The 17,358-nt window shown below is 46.2% G+C and overlaps 6 protein-coding genes across 6 annotated transcripts; 3 read left to right on the top strand and 3 right to left on the bottom strand.

Moving 5' to 3' along the window:
- Nucleotides 1-67: 67 nt before the first annotated feature.
- Nucleotides 68-1,237, top strand: CLAFUR5_03927 (putative DNA-directed RNA polymerase III subunit rpc6; the record flags this gene model as incomplete). Its single annotated transcript, XM_047903075.1, has 1 exon — nt 68-1,237. The coding sequence occupies one exon, from the start codon at nt 68-70 to the stop codon at nt 1,235-1,237; it is 1,170 nt and encodes a 389-aa protein (XP_047761372.1).
- A 163-nt stretch (nt 1,238-1,400) lies between these two features.
- Nucleotides 1,401-1,796, bottom strand: CLAFUR5_03928 (uncharacterized protein; the record flags this gene model as incomplete). Its single annotated transcript, XM_047903076.1, has 1 exon — nt 1,401-1,796. One exon carries the CDS (start codon nt 1,794-1,796, stop codon nt 1,401-1,403), a length of 396 nt encoding a protein of 131 aa, XP_047761377.1.
- Nucleotides 1,797-2,773: 977 nt separating this feature from the next.
- Nucleotides 2,774-3,855, top strand: CLAFUR5_03929 (uncharacterized protein; the record flags this gene model as incomplete). Its single annotated transcript, XM_047903077.1, has 3 exons — nt 2,774-2,929; nt 2,981-3,274; nt 3,301-3,855. 3 exons carry the CDS (start codon nt 2,774-2,776, stop codon nt 3,853-3,855), a joined length of 1,005 nt encoding a protein of 334 aa, XP_047761378.1.
- Nucleotides 3,856-15,550: 11,695 nt separating this feature from the next.
- CLAFUR5_20171 (uncharacterized protein) lies at nt 15,551-15,749 on the top strand (the record flags this gene model as incomplete). The annotated part of the gene is made up of 2 exons (XM_059463008.1): nt 15,551-15,683; nt 15,739-15,749. 2 exons carry the CDS (start codon nt 15,551-15,553, stop codon nt 15,747-15,749), a joined length of 144 nt encoding a protein of 47 aa, XP_059318951.1.
- Nucleotides 15,750-15,884: 135 nt separating this feature from the next.
- CLAFUR5_03930 (uncharacterized protein) lies at nt 15,885-16,438 on the bottom strand (the record flags this gene model as incomplete). Its single annotated transcript, XM_047903078.1, has 2 exons — nt 15,885-16,064; nt 16,091-16,438. 2 exons carry the CDS (start codon nt 16,436-16,438, stop codon nt 15,885-15,887), a joined length of 528 nt encoding a protein of 175 aa, XP_047760619.1.
- A 102-nt stretch (nt 16,439-16,540) lies between these two features.
- On the bottom strand, nt 16,541-16,876 carry CLAFUR5_03931 (uncharacterized protein; the record flags this gene model as incomplete). Its single annotated transcript, XM_047903079.1, has 1 exon — nt 16,541-16,876. The coding sequence occupies one exon, from the start codon at nt 16,874-16,876 to the stop codon at nt 16,541-16,543; it is 336 nt and encodes a 111-aa protein (XP_047760618.1).
- Nucleotides 16,877-17,358: the final 482 nt, after the last annotated feature.

A 17,358-nucleotide genomic window follows, 5' to 3' on the forward strand; every position in this document is an offset into this window, starting at 1 on the left:
ATGCGTCTACGGTGACACACATACCCGGCACAAGCTGCCCACCACCCTCCTTACACCACCACCCACAATGTCTTCCGAGAAATCCGACATTGCAGACCGAGCCGACCAGCTCTATACAGTCGCCGCTGCCAATGCCATCCAAGAGGCCAATGTTGGCGGCGCCACTGTCAACGCGCACAGTCGATGCTTCTTCGCCGACGAGCTGGTCGAACTGGGCGGTTTGGACAGCAACAATGCCGTCATGCCGCTGATCCAGTATCTCACCAAGAACAACCTCTTCCGCACTCTCCGCCAATCAGGCGGCAAGTTGGGATGGAGTGTGCGTCCTCGCGATGCTGCAAGACAAATCAAGAACCTCGACAGAGACGAGAAGGCAGTCTACGAAGAGATTGAAGCGGCCCACACGCACGGAATATGGACCAAAGAGATCAAGAGGAAGACCAACATTGGCGACAATTCGATGAAAAAGGCAATCACGAAGCTTGAGACAACGAACTTGATCAAGAGTATCACCAGCATCAAGAGCAGGTACCAGAAGACATACATCCTTGCACACCTCACACCGAGTGAGGATGTGACGGGAAACAGCTTCTACGATGCGGGAGATCTTGACGAGTCGTTCCGAGATGAGCTGATGAACTTGATCATCTTCTGGGTACGGCAGCATAGTTGGAAAGAACCATCGAGAAAACACAAGGTGAAGCGTGAGCCAACGTCGCCAGTTCTCGGAGCAGAGGACAAGGAGGACGGCAGCAAGAAGCGGAAGAGGACTGCAGACATCGAAGAACTAGGCTCACGACCTGTCAAACACCGCTCTGCTCGCTTCGACCCTGAAACCGACCACTTCACACAAGTCATGTACAAAGCCGGCACGCACAACTACCCAACTGCCGAAGGCATTCACGCCTTTCTCAGCACATCCGAGGTGATCCTCCCGACCAAGCGGAAGTCTTTGACTGTGCAAGAGATTCAGGGATGTATCGACGTGCTCTGCTGGGACGAGAAGCTGGAAAAGGTTCCGACTCGGGACGGAGAATGGGGATACAGGACCGTACGAGGCATCAGCCACAAACCTCCTGGTGCGGCTTACGGCGACTTCGATGATACCAGTGGTACTGCGTTGACACAGGCGCCGTGCGGCAAGTGTCCAGTCTTCGATATTTGCCACGAAGGAGGATCAGTGAATCCGCAGGAATGCGTTTACTTCACGCAGTGGTTGGACATCCCCAAGCCGTGAAGTTAAGCAAGGACGAACTTTATTGGAACGTTTAGCGGGTATTGGAACTTAGCGTGGCGTTGGTGGAAAAGTGTGTTGCACGACTTTTGGAGTTGATGCTTCTGTAGATGAATGCTATGGAACAGATCTGATCACAACCACCTTCTGGCATGTACCCTTGGCCTCACCTGAACACCCATACCCATGCCCGCGGCTCCAGAGTCCTTTTCTTCAGCACCTGGACCGTCGGTACACTCCACGACCTCGCACGCAATGCACCTCTGGGCGCAGACAACGACGCTCGTTCGAAGAGCTCTTCCAGCGTCAAGTCTCCATCAGGGCGTTCCCACAAATCTCTAGCACAATCACCTCCATCACTGCTGTCTGAGTCCGACTCCGAGCCGCTGTAAATGTACTGCTTCGCCAAGCCACGAACCGATCGCTTCTGCCTCTTTTCAATGGGTCCTTTGAGGTTGTAGCGTTGGACCACGCCGGCGTTGGTGGTTAGATCTGCTGGGAGGGCGTAGATGTGGTTCGGATTTTCTTGGGAGTTGCGGGGGATGTAGCGGGGAGCGTTCATGGGGCTGATCTGGACTTACGGTGTCTTTCAGTCTGAGAAGGAGATCTTCAAGCTTGTGGAGATCTTGTTGGGGGTGTGTGCGATGGCATGATTGCTGCGCACAAAGCTGGCTGGCTGCTGGAAGTTTGTGGAGTTGATGAGACATTTCACTCTCACGCTGGAACGCGGAGTTACGTGACAGCGACCCAGCTTCGACCCTCCGACTCACCTCGCATTGGCCTTACACTACCAGAGCCGTCCTTTCCTAACTAAGACACTGGTTCATTCGTCTCGCCCGCAATATGTTCGACAGTGCACACCAAGTCACGTGCAAATCTCGCGAGCGAATAGGGTGCTGCCTCTGAGTGTGTAGTGCAAAGCGCAAAGTCGTGGTAGGCAGCTTTCACAGTTGATGGAACATGAGTGTGCAACAAAGCTCATGGGGCGAGTTCCGGATCTCAGTCCTTCAGAACGGCAGAATCACCATACTGCAGTCACTCCGCCTCTGTGCCCCGAGAAGGCGTAGCCGTGTACACGCAGCCAGGGGTCGTGCGACAGCTGCCAATGGTCGCACGACAGGCACACAGCCATGATAGGCTGCTTCGAGCAGGCAACCTTTGCCAGACCATGGTGCATGACGACTGACCGAAGTCTGCAGCTACGCCACCTTGTACCCGCAGGTGGTGTGCAGAGACGTCCATGGATAGCTCGCATGTTCAGACCACAGCCCTACGCAGGAGGGACCTGTCTCTCATACCTAGAGAAAGCCATGCCCGCGCTCTTTGTAGCGTGATACATGGAGTCCGTCGTGCTGCACACTTTGTCCGAGCACGGATAGAGACGGCATCCATCGAGACGCAGGAGGGTCAGCTACGCCCGAGCGTATCCCGCGACGCGATGACGTCCGTCGAGTCCATCGTCACACAGTACAAGCATGATCCATGCATCGAAGATGATGCGCTCTCAGAAGATGTGGAAAGGATAGCAATCCAGTCAGAATGTCTGTTCAAAATCTGTACGGCGCTGGTTTGTCGCTGGGTATCGGGCTGTTACCAATCTACTTCTTGGTCTTCGCCGGGTTTTCTTTTCACAACAAGAACCGCTCGATACAGCCGGGATCGCAAGCCGAGCCGCTACCGGTAGCCGCGAAATATGTTTGTATTGCCCAATTGTATGTGTTGAAGGCACAACGCTGACGCTCCCAGGGCCTGACAGTCTTTCCCATTACGTTCGCGGCGATCGTTGGGCCGCTGATGACGACTATCGCCGCCTGGAGGCTGGAACGCACGATCTCACTCGGCTTCCTTGAGTACCTTCTGGCCAGTCGCTCCCTTGGCTCTGCCTTCGTATCGCTCATCAAGCTGCGTTATTGTAGCTTTTACATCCTACCGATTCTGATCGCTTGGTACCTCTCACCCCTCGCCGGCCAGTCTTCTCTGCGTGTTGTCACCTCGACGCCACAAATAACGAACACACAGCAGCAGATCTCATATCTGAACGTAAGCAGCGGAATTTCACGTGCTAGGTCTGCCGATCTTCACGCCTATGTCGATACAGATGCAGCATTCATAGCTGGGTTGATGTCACCGCTAAGATCAAGGGCGGAATCTCAAGACGGGTACGGGAATCTACACATTCCGGCGATACAGTCACTCCATCGAATCCTGATATCCGCTGGCTGAGTGAACAGGAGAACTCCTATGAGCCAGCATTCGCCAACGCAACTGTCGAGAAGACGCAGATCGTCCTTGAGGTTCACCCATTCTGGGCAGCAGTCCTCGTCTTGACTTCCTTGCTACTGATCGCAGCTGGCCTCGCAACTGCATTCTTGGAACTCAATAGAAAAGCCCCCATGGTCCTGGGTAGTTTCGCCAGCTCACTAAGGCACAATCCGAACGCGGACCTAGATCGTGGCGAGTGCACGGAAGACGGCACTGATATGGCAAGGAGACTGCGTCACTTGCAGGTCAGGGTTGGAAATGTCAGACCGGATCATGTTATTGGCCACGTTGCTCCTGCTCGTACTGTGTCGATAGCGCAGCCTGTCGAGAGCTTGAGGAAGCTGAGGATGTACACTTAGAGTCCCAAAGTAGAAGCAAGGCTGATCTGTGTCTGTAGTCTTGGCAGTATCATTGAGAGTTGCTTCCGAGCCAAATGACCAACCTTACATGCAGAGGGTGCCAAATCCACCAACCCCGTGTGCAAGCTGAATTACACGAGAACACCGAATGCCGAGCTGGTCGTACTCCTATCCGCAATCTGCCGTCTTCGACCACAGCTCCACGGCGACAGCTTGGTGCAGCTCGTGCTCGGTGTCTGCATGACAGTCGAGTACTCAGCATGAGAACCGCTTACGTCGATCGTGTCACATTTAATGCTTGGTAAGGCTTATGCACTGCATGAGAGGCATCGTATTGCTTATTGAGGTGGCAAGACGCCGGAAATGGAAGCAGTCTGATCAACAAGCAAGTCATTCTCCAAGGTTTGCAATCAAGCCTTGTCACAAGCAAGCAAGTTGGAAGTCTATAGCTTAGTCAGTATTTTCAAACAATCAAGCGGTGTTTTCTCCTTCGTTTGCAAGCCTTGTGAGCATGTCTGTGTCGTTTTACAAGGTGTTGTTAATAATATTCAAGGTCATGTCGATCTAAGAAGGTGGATTTCTAGGAAGTGCGGACCTATCTCTAAGCCAATCGGATCACGTACCGACGGTCACGTACTTTCCCGCTTCAGTTTTCCCGACTTCTCAATTCCGACGCGTCTATCTCAACCTCCAAGCATCAACTTCACGACCTTACTACACTATAACATAGACTCGTAGCAAGTTGAAACTAGTAGTGTACTTTCAACCGTACTATATACTAAAGATCTGTTCGCGCCGACTATCGAGATCGACGCCGTAAGTAACAAAGCCGACATATTTAAGGTACTAGGGAAGAGAAAGCACGACTTGCTTAACCAGCTAGATTAGACGCAACTCAAGGCCTATTACCATACCTTACAAGACCGCAACCACTTATTATTCATTTAGAACTACGGCTAGCCTATTAAGGACAAAGATAGGCTCGAATACTAGCTCTATAAGCTATACTATAGCGCTAGTAGAAAAGAGAAGGGCATCTATAAGACTAACGTCTCTACGACTAGTGCTTCGAACTATATAAAGACGAAGCAATATATCGATAGCAACGGTGTTATTTAACCGAAAGAAAAGAAGAGGAAGGGCTTAGATCAATATTATAGTAGGTAGTAGATTAATAACGAGCGTGCTATCGAATTCGATAAGGACGAGTTTCTCGTACTACTTTATAGCTAGATTATTAAAGACAATATCCCCTATCGTAAGGTCTAGACAGTGCGCTTTAGACAACTGCTTATCTACCTTTAAGAGCGCTATAAGTCCTATTTACCGTATTAAGTCACTACCGGCTTAATAATCGATAGAATCTACGATAAGACAATAGGCTATATTACGGAAGCATTGGCCTTATTATTGAGCAAGATTAGCTACAGCTTCGACTTATAGACTTTAAAGAATAAGCTCGTACTACTTAGGCTCGTTACTTACTTTATTATTAAGAACGGTAAAGCTACAAAGATACTACTCGTATTACTATAATAGCGAGGTCGTTATTCTAGATATAACATGTCCGAGACTATTAGTAACACGCTTGTCTACTATAGCGTAGAATATAAGATCGGTTACTTTATTACTAATAACGCTAGTAATAACCCGAAGGTAATAGGCTTTATGTCTACCGAGTACGGACTCGATAAGAATTAGTACTAGCTTCGCTATACTAGTTATACCTTCAACCTTACTATATAAGCTACGCTATTACGGGCAGCCCGCGACCCCTTACTATAGCTACGTCGGCCCGGCTGAACCGTGGACCTTCCGTATCGGGTTAGCGCGGCTTAGCTTTACTTTATAACTTCGCCGCGCCTCGCGCTCCTCTTTCGTAGCTTCGTAGAGTAATAACTATCTCGTTCGGACCCTATAGTACGCGCGCCCTTATAGTTTGTTCTACTACCCTACCTAGATCGCGGATCTAGGTAAGGGACGCTTAATAATAGGAATAGACAGAACCGTAGAACTCGAGAATATATAGAGTCGTATTAGAACATAGAATACGGTAAGGCGTATAGCGCGTAGATACCTAGAGAACGTAACGCGGCGATATTATTAGTAGGTAGTCGCGCGCTCGTAGATAGTCAGGATATAGGTACCGTTACGCCTCCCCCGAACCTAGATAATATAACTTTATAAATAGCGAACGGCGGCATACTACCGCTACCTAAGCCTAAGGGCAAAAATAAGTAGCGTATATCTCTTTTCCCCGACCTCTCCTCTTCTCCTTAGAGTTAGATATAGGACAATAACCGGCGGGTTATAGTAGACACCGGTTTCGCGCTATAACAAGAGATTAATAAAGCTTACTAGAAGGCCTTAGAGCGAGAAGAAGGTAGTAAGATTAACTTTATAGAACTGTTCAAGTTCAAGCTCGAAGAGAACCTAGGCGGCGACCTAGACGAGGTATATCTATTACTCGATAAGGTAGAACATATTCTTGTATCCGAATACTAGAATGTTACCCTAGACAACCTTACGACCCTTATATTCTAATACCCGAAGACCACCTACGACTTCGTGCTATAAGTAGTTAATACGGCGATTACTAAGGGTAGACAACTCGATATAATAGAGCGAGCTAACGACCTCTAGAACATCTAGTATACTACGCTATACACCGAATACGACCGTATCTATAAGATACTACGAAGTAAAGAGCTTGTTATATAGAAAATAGTAGTAGATCTTAAGAGTAAGAAGGATTACGACCTAGCTAAGTTCTAAGAGCTAGAGAAGAAATATAAGGAAGCTAATAACCTATATAAGTAGTTTAGCGAGATCTACGAGAAGGAGAAGAAGAAGGCATAAGATGCTAAGGCGAAGAACTAGGCCCTATAACAAGAAGTCGATAACCTAAAGGCTCGGCTTAAGGTAGGAGACACTATATAGAACGGAGGTAGGGGCCGCTTAGGCCGCCGACCCTCTCGTTCCCGCCTACGCGAGACCTTACTCGAGTAGCTAATACGTAAGTATCGCGAAGCTACTAGTAGAGGTAGCGGTAGCGGTAGTAGTAATAACGATAGAGACGACGATAACCGTAGTAATAATAGCCGAGGACGTAATAACGACCGTCCGCGACTAGGACCTAATAATAGTCGTAACTTAAGAATACGTAACACCCGTACCTAGACACTACTAGTTGACCTTCTAGAACGTCTCTTTACTATTAACCGTACCCTTACTCGCGGTATAGAGATCGGTAAGGGTATGCCTAATCCTAAGTACTTTAAGAACGATAACGACCCTGATTTCGATAGCTAGTATAGTAGTGTTCTCCTAAAGCTAACTATAGTAACCTTCCGTACTAAGGCAGATAGTCTACGCTTCGTATATAGGTAGACGTAAGGTAATCCTTAGTAAAGCATTAAGCCGAGGATCCCTATACCTAGACAGTAGTCCTTTAACGAGTTTAAGACTAGAGAAGAGTTATTAGATTAGATAACACGCTAATATAGTATACGTAATAAAGGAACTAAGGCTATAGTTAATATTGCTACCTATAAGTAAGAATAAGGCGAGACCTTTATAGCCTTCTATACCCGCTACTCGAAGTTGCGCGCCTAGATATTATAGACCGATAAGACCGAGCTTATACTATTCCGTAACCGACTAAACCGTAAGTACTTTATTAAGACCTTCGGCGACCGCGAAGTCGACCGCCGCCTAGATAGTATATAAGACGATATCGAGGAGTATACCGTACTAGACGAGAGCTTCTACGAGACAGATCGACTATACCCGTAGAAGGAGCGCCCCGTAGTAATAGTAACTCGAACGGTAATAGCGGCTAGAACAACTAGAATAACGGTAACGTAGTTACTAGTACCGCTACCGGTGTAGTAGGTGCCTTAGTATAGCGCCTACTACAGTACGCTAGTACTAAGAAGAAGGAGGATCTACCGATATATCTAGAGAACCTACCTACGCTTAACCGTAAGTAGCGCGAAGACCTTAAGAGGTAGGGTAAGTACTACCGCTACCGTATAGGTTCTTACGTATCGACTAACCCTAAATACCTAATATATAGGTACGATAGCGACTATCGCCTACCGCGTCTACGTAATACTACGCCGAATCCGAACGCGAACCTTAGTTCCCTAGCCGCCGATCCGTAGTAGGGAAATAGTACGACCGCTACCTAAGCGTAGTAGATGGCGGTTACCCGAACTTCCTAGGATAGAAAGAGTATAAGATTAAGAGACACGGAATGTAAGAGACGGTAATAGACTATAGTAAGGAGCTTAAGATATCGGTATACGTACTAGATAAGTAATAGCTAGCTATATACCCTTATATAGATAGATAGATAGATTTGTTATTCCCCTATTCTAGGACCCTATCCGGCCTATATAGGTATATATCTATTGTTATATACAAAGGGAAATCCGAATAGGTGAAAACCCTTCCTGCCCCCGACTACTCCTTATCTAGATTAGCTTTCCCTCTGAACGTACGTCGTCTATATCACTACTCCGTTAGCCCCCGCTCCTAGCCGGTCTCGTCGCGCTACGTCGTGTCCTCTCTTCCTACACTACTCCTACTAGGCGGTACTGTTCTAGCTAGCCCTTCTCTAGTATCTAGTTCGTAATACGCCGTAGGTCCTTAGCGTTATTAAGAAGTGCCCTAATCGTCCGGTTCCTCGCCTTTACTATCTACTCCCCCCTTCCTAGCGACCACCTCGGACAGACGAGGAGTACGTGCTGTACGTTCTAGGAGCGATAGCCGTAGGGGTAGCTAGTATTCGTATATCCTAAAACCTTCCTCTATAATAGGTACCCCTAGAGGCCGATGTGTTTGCTTTGTAGTTAGGTTGCTATACTACTCTATGCCCTCGTAAGGCGGGAGTAGATAAGCTTCGGGGGGTGCTTGACCGCGGATTTTATAGCTAACCATTCCTTAGGTTGTCCCGCTAGCTAAGGGCGTCTACTATGCCCTACAACCTAGTTATTCCACCTCTCTTTCTATAGTTGCTCTATAAACGATTTCTTACCTTCCTATTATATTACTAGCTGTTCGTCTCTTACCCTATAGTTCGGCTCGTTTCCGGGTCAAATGCCCTTATACGCTAGTACTGATTCGCGGGCCCTTACGACTATACTAGCGATGACCTTCTATACTAGGTACTATACCGACTTGCCTAAGTAGGAGGTCCGTAGTCCCTAGATATATAGGTCGATCGGCGGTATAGCGGTCTCGTGCTTAAGTATCCTCGTTAGTATTATACCCTTATATAGTGTTACCCGTAATAATATAATATAGAAAGGCTCGAGGCCTTATAGATTCTACTTCTACCTCTCTCTTTCTTAACTAGAAATTTATACGTAAATATATAATACCCCTAACCCCTTTAACGTAGAGCCGACGACTAATACTAGGAGATAGAACGGCTACTACGCGGCAGATTATACACGCGGCCCTTATAGACGTAGTTATCGGCGATTATTACGAGTAAATATTATACTACGTTACCGACCTCGAATACGACATCGCCTTTAGCCTACCGTAGCTTATAGCGTATAACCTAAACATCTTCTAGGAGATAGGCGAGGTGGCATTTAGATCGGATTACTGCTTTAGTCACTATCTATAGAATAAGACATCGACAATAGTATAATCCCTAAACTACCGCGAGAAGAAGAAGTAGGTACTAGTACGGTACGGACTAGAGCTCTTTACTAGAGAAGTAGCGAGCTTTATAGTAGGAGGGGTAGAGCTAAACGTCTTATTATATAACCTAGAAGACATAGACGATAAAGAAGTAGACTACTAGGGCGTTTCTTAACGCGCGTAGGGGATATACGCGTACCGGCCTAGGGCTAAGTACTTCTACATTATGCCTACTAGGCGTAAGAGCGACGGCGGAGAGCTTAAGCTAAGTGTAATAGCTACTAATAATCTAGACCAATTCTTAAACAAGTAGTTTAATCACAACCCGAAGGAGAAGTTACCGCCGATATACTACAATATTACGGACACTTTCTTAGCTAAGGATTATAAAGGACTCCTACCTTACTAACTAGGCGTAGATTATAAGATTTATTTTAAGCCTAATAGTCTATAAGAGCTACTATACCGTAAGCCCTACGGCCTAGCTAAGAAGGAGAACGAGGTAGTTAAGAAATAGCTAGACGAGTAAACATCTAAAGGGAAGGTACGGAAAGTAGAGCAAAAGACGAGCTAGTCTCCTATACTAGTACTAGTAGTACGTAAGCCTAGAGGTAGGCTACGTGTTTATATCGACTATAGAGGATTAAATACGATCACTATTAAGAACCGGTATCCGATTCCCTTGATATAAGAGACGCTTAACCGTATATACGGTAAGAAGTACTTTACGAAGCTAGACATTATAGTAGCCTTTAACAAGTTACGGATAGCTAAAGGGTACGAGTAGTTAACGGCGTTTACGACACGATACGGTATCTACGAGTGTCTAGTATTACCATTCGGCTTATATAACGGACTAGCATCGTTCTAATTATATATTAATAAGGTCTTATAAGAACACCTAGACGACTTTATATCGGGCTACCTAGATAACGTGCTTATTTTTAGTAATACCTTAGAGGAGTATATTAAACACGTATAGAAGGTTCTTACTAAGCTACGCGATATAGGACTTATAGTAGACATCGATAAAAGCGAATTCTACTAATAGAAGGTAAAGTATCTTAGGCTAATTATAACCCCTAATAGTATCGAGATAGACCCTAAGAAACTCGAATATATTTAGACATAGGAAGCTCCTAAGAACCTGAAGGATATATTGGCCTTCCTTAGATTTACTAACTTCTATAGGCGGTTTATTGAAGTATTTTCGCGTATAGCTACTCCTCTTACAAACCTGACCAAGTCGGACAGACTAAGCAATTATAAGAACAGAAGGATTTCATAGTTACTAGATTACTAACGAGCCTTTAACAATTTGAAAGCTACGTTTAGCAAAGCCGGTATACTCGTACATTACGTACTAGGTAGGGAAACAGTAGTAGAGACAGATTCTTTAGATTTTATAAACGCCGGCGTACTTTCGTAGTATAACGAGAATAGTATACTATATCCTATAGCCTTCTACTCGAAGAAGTTAAGTCTATAGGAGTGCAATTATGAAATCTATAATAAGGAACTATTAGCTATTATTAAGGCTTTTAAGTAATAGAGACCCAAGCTTACCTACGAGGTAGATAATAAGGACTTATAGCTAGTCAAGATTTATACCGACTATAAGAACCTAGAATACTTTATAAAGACAAAGTAGCTAAATCGGCGACAAGCGCGTTAGGCTAAGTTCTTATTATAGTTCAACTTCAAGATAATATACCGTCTAGGACTTTAAGGTATAAAGCTAGACAGCCTAACAAGACGTAGCTAGGACCTTCCGTAGAGGGTAGACGACCCTAGGAACTAGCATTAGTATTAGACATTACTACCTCCTAAGCGATTCCTTAAGATCGCCTTACTATAGGCAATAGTAGAAGAGGAACTAGTATAGCTAAACCCTAAAGCTGAAGAGTTTATGCCTATAGAACGAGATACGCCTACTAAATAACCGGCGACGCGTAAAAGTTAGCGGGAAGCCGAACTTAAGTATCGAATGTCGACGGCGTACGTAACCGATAACGAGCTTAAGACCGCAACTAAGGACCTATAGAAAGACCGCACTCCTATACTCCTATAGAGAGCGAATATTCACCTAGCACACTATAAAGTAGATAGCGACCTACTATATATTCGAAATCAATACGACGGCTAGAGCTTATAGGTACTAAATGACTAAGCCTTATAGACTAGGATAATTAAGATAAACTATAACGCTCTAGTAGTAGGCTATCTAGGACGAGCTCGTACTTATAAACTCGTAGTACGTGAATTCTACTAGCCTAGATTAGCGAGATCCGTACGTAGATATACCGCGAATTGCCGTACCTACCGTATAACAAAATCTCTACACTCCTAGCCACTAGGATTATTATAGCTACTTCCTGTTCTAGATCGGCCTTAGAAACACATTGTAGTCGACTTTGTTATCGGACTCCTAGATAGTACTCTTAACGGTATAGTCTATAATAACATTATGACCGTTACTAATAGGCTTACTAAGGAAGTCGAGCTAATCCCTATTAGCGCGATAATAGCACCGAATGCGGCAAGGCTTTTCCTTAAATATATGTTCTGTCGGCGCGGGTTTCCTAACACTATTATATTAGACCGTAGTAAGCAGTAGGTTACTACCTTCTAGAAGAAACTCTATAAGATACTCCGTACAAATCGTAAGCTAAGTTCTTCGTATCACCTAGAAACTAATAGATAGTTAGAACGTACTAACTAGGCGATAGAACAGTATCTTCGTATATTCACTAATAAGGTATAGGATGACTAGGTAGAATGGCTATACCTTACTTAGTTCGCGATTAATAATTACCTATCTAAGACTACTAGTATGTCGCCGTTCTACGCTACCTTAGGCTATAACCCTAAGTTTATAGAGCGAGTTGACCTGAACGCTAGAAAGGAGGAAGGACTAACTACTCTCTAGCGACTAGATACGCGATCAGCAGAAACCTTTATACGTCGAATTTGCGAGCTTTATAAGCACCTTTAAGAGAATATTCGAATGTCATAAGCTCTCTAAGTAGAAGTAGCAAACCGCTACCGAAGCATTCCTCTAGACTATAAGGTAGGTAATTAGGTATATCTTAGTACTAAGAACATCCGTACGACTCGACTATCTAAGAAGCTAGATAGGAGATATACCGGCCCTTACTAGATTACGGAAGTCATACCGGCTAGACTCTCTTATCGACTAAAACTATTAGACGCTCTAGTAGGACTTAATAACTGCTTCTATACCTTACTACTATAACGAGCCGACCACCCCGATTTCCTACTACTTAAAGAGTAGTATCTAGCGCCGCTACTACCGATAACTATCGAACCTAATACTACCGAGGCTAATATAGTAGCCGATATAGTAGTAGTACCTACGTATATATACGAGGTAGAAAGGATCCTTAATATATATACCCGTAAGCGGGTAGGTAAGGTAAAGAAGGGGTATAAGCGTAAGGTAGATATATAGTATAAGGTGAAATAGGCTAGATATTAGAACGAGAAGGATAGTAAGACCTAGTAACCTATAGAGGACATACTTAAACACGTAGCCGCCGCTATTATAGACTTTTACTATAACCGGCCGGAGTTGTCTACGTCTATAGGCTTCGTAGCTCTATCTAACTAGTCCCTACTGGCTACTAAGGTGCTCGGGCTTAATACGATTAGGGTTATTCCGAAAGACACCGTTACGAATAAGTCGCCTCGAGCCTTATCTCTAATAGAATCTGCTCCGTATATATTCGATACTCGAGTAGAGCCTATAGAGCCTATAATAATACCTAACTTTAGTTATAAGGATTATACGCGAGTACTAGCCGAAGACAGACTTAGGTCTAGGGCAAGCTAGCTAACTAGGTAATAGGTTTCTCGAAGGAAGCCGGTCGAGGATAGTCTTAATAGAGCGAATACGATGTTATCGGATAACGATAGAGTACTAGAGGATAATTAGGCGTTCGCGCAATTATAGAGCTCGATAGGCAAGTGGCCTTATAAGGTGGATAACGCTTAGAGGACTAAGGCGTGTTTTGGGAGGGGGGGTACTATTACGGGTAGCCCGCGACCCCTTACTATAGCTACGTTAGCCCGGCTGAACCGCGGACCTTCCGTATCGGGTTAGCGCGGCTTAGCTTTACTTTATAACTTCGCCGCGCCTCGCGCTCCTCTTTCGTAGCTTCGTAGAATAACAACTATCTCGTTCGGACCCTATAGTACTCGCGCCCTTATATACGCTCTTTAGTAAGTACGTAGGCGATATTACGTAGGGCTTTGAAGACGAGCTTGTCGCTATTAAATCGATTAAAGAGGCTAATCTACTACTATAGCGAAAGCGAGGGCCTATCGGTAAGCTTTACTACGTACTATGTTTTATTGACTCGTTACCTTAGCGCCTAGAGCTATTAGATTAACTACAACTTGACCTTATTACTCTAACGAAGCCGGATAGCGCTTAAGATATATACGGCATTATCTACGCTATCGAGACACGCTAGAATAGCTATGTCGATAGTGCCGAGAGAGCCGCGTACCTAATACTAGCTATCGACGAGTTTATACGCCGAGAAGTCGATAGCTAGTATAACTACCTACGCCGCTATATAGAGCGCGGTATAGAGCCTAGTCGTAAACCTCCTTCGATCGTACGCGATGCCCTTACCGCTAACGATTAGACTGTTATTAAGCGATATATCGAGATCCTTCGGCCGTTAAAGGACGTAACGATGACTCTATAAGGTAATGCCGGCGGCAACTTCGGTATAATCTAGTAGGTACTACCTACTTTCGCTCGCGTAATACAATACTTCGAAGAGTAGCGAGAGAGGTATCCACTTTAGCCACTACGGCGTACACTACCGCGGTCTCGAATAACAGCTAATACAATACTTAAACGAGTGTCGGATAAAGAGCTCGAGCTGCCCTTAACCGTAGAGGGTCACTTCTCTATAGCGATCAACCTTACTTAGTAGAAGATAAGTAAATACTTTATACGATTAGACGACACGCCTATGTACGTAGTAGCAGTCGTATTACACCTAGGAATGAAGTAGCGTTAGCTTGAGTATAACGAAAGCGATAGCCGCTTCGGTCCTACTAATACGTGGATTATAGGCCGTAAGAAAGAGGTACGAGGCTCTAGCTAACCTATAAGCCGGTCACGATCAAGAAGAAGCAGCCGCAACAGTCCTTATACCTTGCCGTCGATAAGGGCCTCGTCGAAGATTACGAGAGCGACGAAGATTGCGCTTAACGAGGTCTCGATAAGATAGAGCAGTATATACGCCTACCGCGGTGCCCTGAAGCTGAGCTTGCTATTACTGATTCACCTATCAAGTATTAGGTTGATAAGCTACCGCAATGGCCTAGTCTAGTACGAATAGCGCTCGATATCTACTGCTGCCCTATAATAAGTAATGAGCCGGAGCGACAGTTTAGTCAAGCAGGTGATATTCTTACACCGAAGTGAAGGCACATGGTAGCAAGCCCTATTAACAACCTAATGACCTTGAAAAGCTGGTGCAAGCAAGGGGTGATAACGATTGAGAAAGAGCTGTTTAATAGGGTGAGAACTCCGGCAACAACACCTCCGACAGCAACACCAGCAACGACGACGATATAGGTCTTAGCACGTCACAAGTTGAGCAACCAAGGCAAGTCAGATGCTGTGTTATCACGTGTAAGGCAAGTCACGAGCTAGCAGGGTACAAACAATCAAGTCATTCACCTCATTTTTGACTCGTTTGTTTGTTGATCAGTCTGAATGGAAGTTGGTGGCCGATGGAATTGCAGAGGATACGACCTGTTTCTTGGGTCTGTGTCAGATATATCCATGCCCGATTGGGCGATTGGTGGTATGAACAGTGAGTATAAGAGTGTGCGTTCACCTAACTTTCTCCCGTCTCTCATCACAATCATAACCTCGCAACAGTCTTCGACACCAGCTGAACTTACACTTCCCGGTACGATATCACATTTCCTTCTCTCCACAATCGTCGTACTCCTTGCTGACGACCATCTCAAGCATCCCTCCATCAACATGAACCCCTCCACCATCATCGCCTTCATGGCAACCCTCCTCATGGCCTCGGTCATCGCCAGCCCAGCCGGCGAGAACGGCATCGTCAAACGCTACGACTGCAAGGATTGTGTTCGCGGTCCATGCGAGTGTGGTGAGTCCACTCTAGGTATCTCAGTAGTGGCATGTTGGCTGACTGGATGCTGTAGATGATGATTGAACGACGCCGGGAGTTCTCGAAGGGCTAGTAGCGGCGGGAGATAGTGATAGACGGAGTAGTCGTGACGGAGCACAATACAAGACAAATTCGTTCAGACCTCAAGGTCTCAAGGATTCCAGACCCTGTCCGCTTGTGTCAGGATCGTGTGTAGTACACAACGCGAGCTGCATTTCTTGCTTTTGCGAGTGTCCCGGGGTCGAAATCCAAGTAGTCTTGCTTGCCTATCGTGATTCGAGCCAGGTCGTTCTCATACTCATCTTCTCCAGCAGTATCTTGATCGTCACGATCCATCCAGTCTAGCCAATCTCTCATTCCCTGCGCCAAGGTACAGCAAATCCTACTCCGTTCTCTGGACTCTCCCACGCTAGCCAAGAGGGGTAGTATCGGCCATTCCACGTAAAACAACTCCCAGCCGTGTCCTCCATGCTCGAATACCTCCTCGCCTCCAAAGCCGTAATCCAATGAACACAGGCATTCCTCGGATTCGGCCTTTTACCATTCATCCAGACCAACTCCCGTCCATGCAGCTCGCGACACAGCAGTCTCCTACCATAGCCCACATCTATGGAGAAGTCCATGACACTCTCATCCAGGATCACGAACTTGTACTCTTGCCTTCCATGGTGTACTCTCGAAGGTACGAGAGTCGCGAGCCGCTCTGTGAAAAAGTTGGCGAGAGTCCGGTCCATCACGATGTAGTTTCCCCAGTCCCAGAGGATATCTGGACCGGATGAGGCCGGGAGATCAAAAGGCTGTGCGGCCGTGTTGTGGCCGAAGCAGATGGGGACGAGTTATACGGCGGTGATGTTCCATGCATGTCGTAAGACCTGGATGATTGGACACCAGTGGTGTGCTGGATCGCTGGCTAGTGTTACGTCGAGATGGACGTTCGGAGGATCGTAAGTAGCATATACCTTCTGCGCGATCTCGTCCTCGTCTTCCCTGCTCTGTTTCGGGAGCACGTAGATCTGGTTCAAATTACCCTGTCGGATGCGGATGGAGGTACCGGTGGTACGAGATAGATTCCCCAATGCCCTACTTGCAAGGTCTCTGTCAAAGCGAAATCCCCAGAGATCGTTCGCAACGGGACGCTCGAGGGAGGCTTCATCTTGTAGGAGCTCTCTCATGACTTTTCCTCCGCAGTGTTGGTAGAAAAGTATTAAGTGGATGGCATAAATCTGAAACTCCAGGCCGCGTACTAGCTCTTCGTAATGGCCACGGTGATGGCGGGAGCGAACTTCGCGCAAGTGCCGCAGGTAGCATGCCAGATAAGCTCTCATGCGCTTGAAGAGGCTCGAGTGGGTCTGTAAATATATATTGTTCATTAAGCTGTTGTGGTGCCTCCTGGCCCATGCAGCTGTTCTACGTACTTCTGTCTTACGAAGGGGTAACCGCTCGCGGTGAAACCCCCTCTCCTCTCTTATGCTACTGTTGTCCGTTGTTTGCCTTCCCGCTTTCCTTATAGAGGGTGCACTAGTGTCATGGGCCTGCCCTGATGACTACCTTGTCTGCATCCCCTTGGTCTCCCTCCTCTTCTCCATCCACTCCTCCGTCTCGTTGGCTAGTTTAAACTGGGTGAGGTATCCTTGTCTTAGGACCTAACGTGCTA

This window comes from Fulvia fulva, chromosome 4 (assembly GCF_020509005.1).
Source record: "Fulvia fulva chromosome 4, complete sequence".
NCBI lineage: Eukaryota > Fungi > Ascomycota > Dothideomycetes > Mycosphaerellales > Mycosphaerellaceae > Fulvia > Fulvia fulva.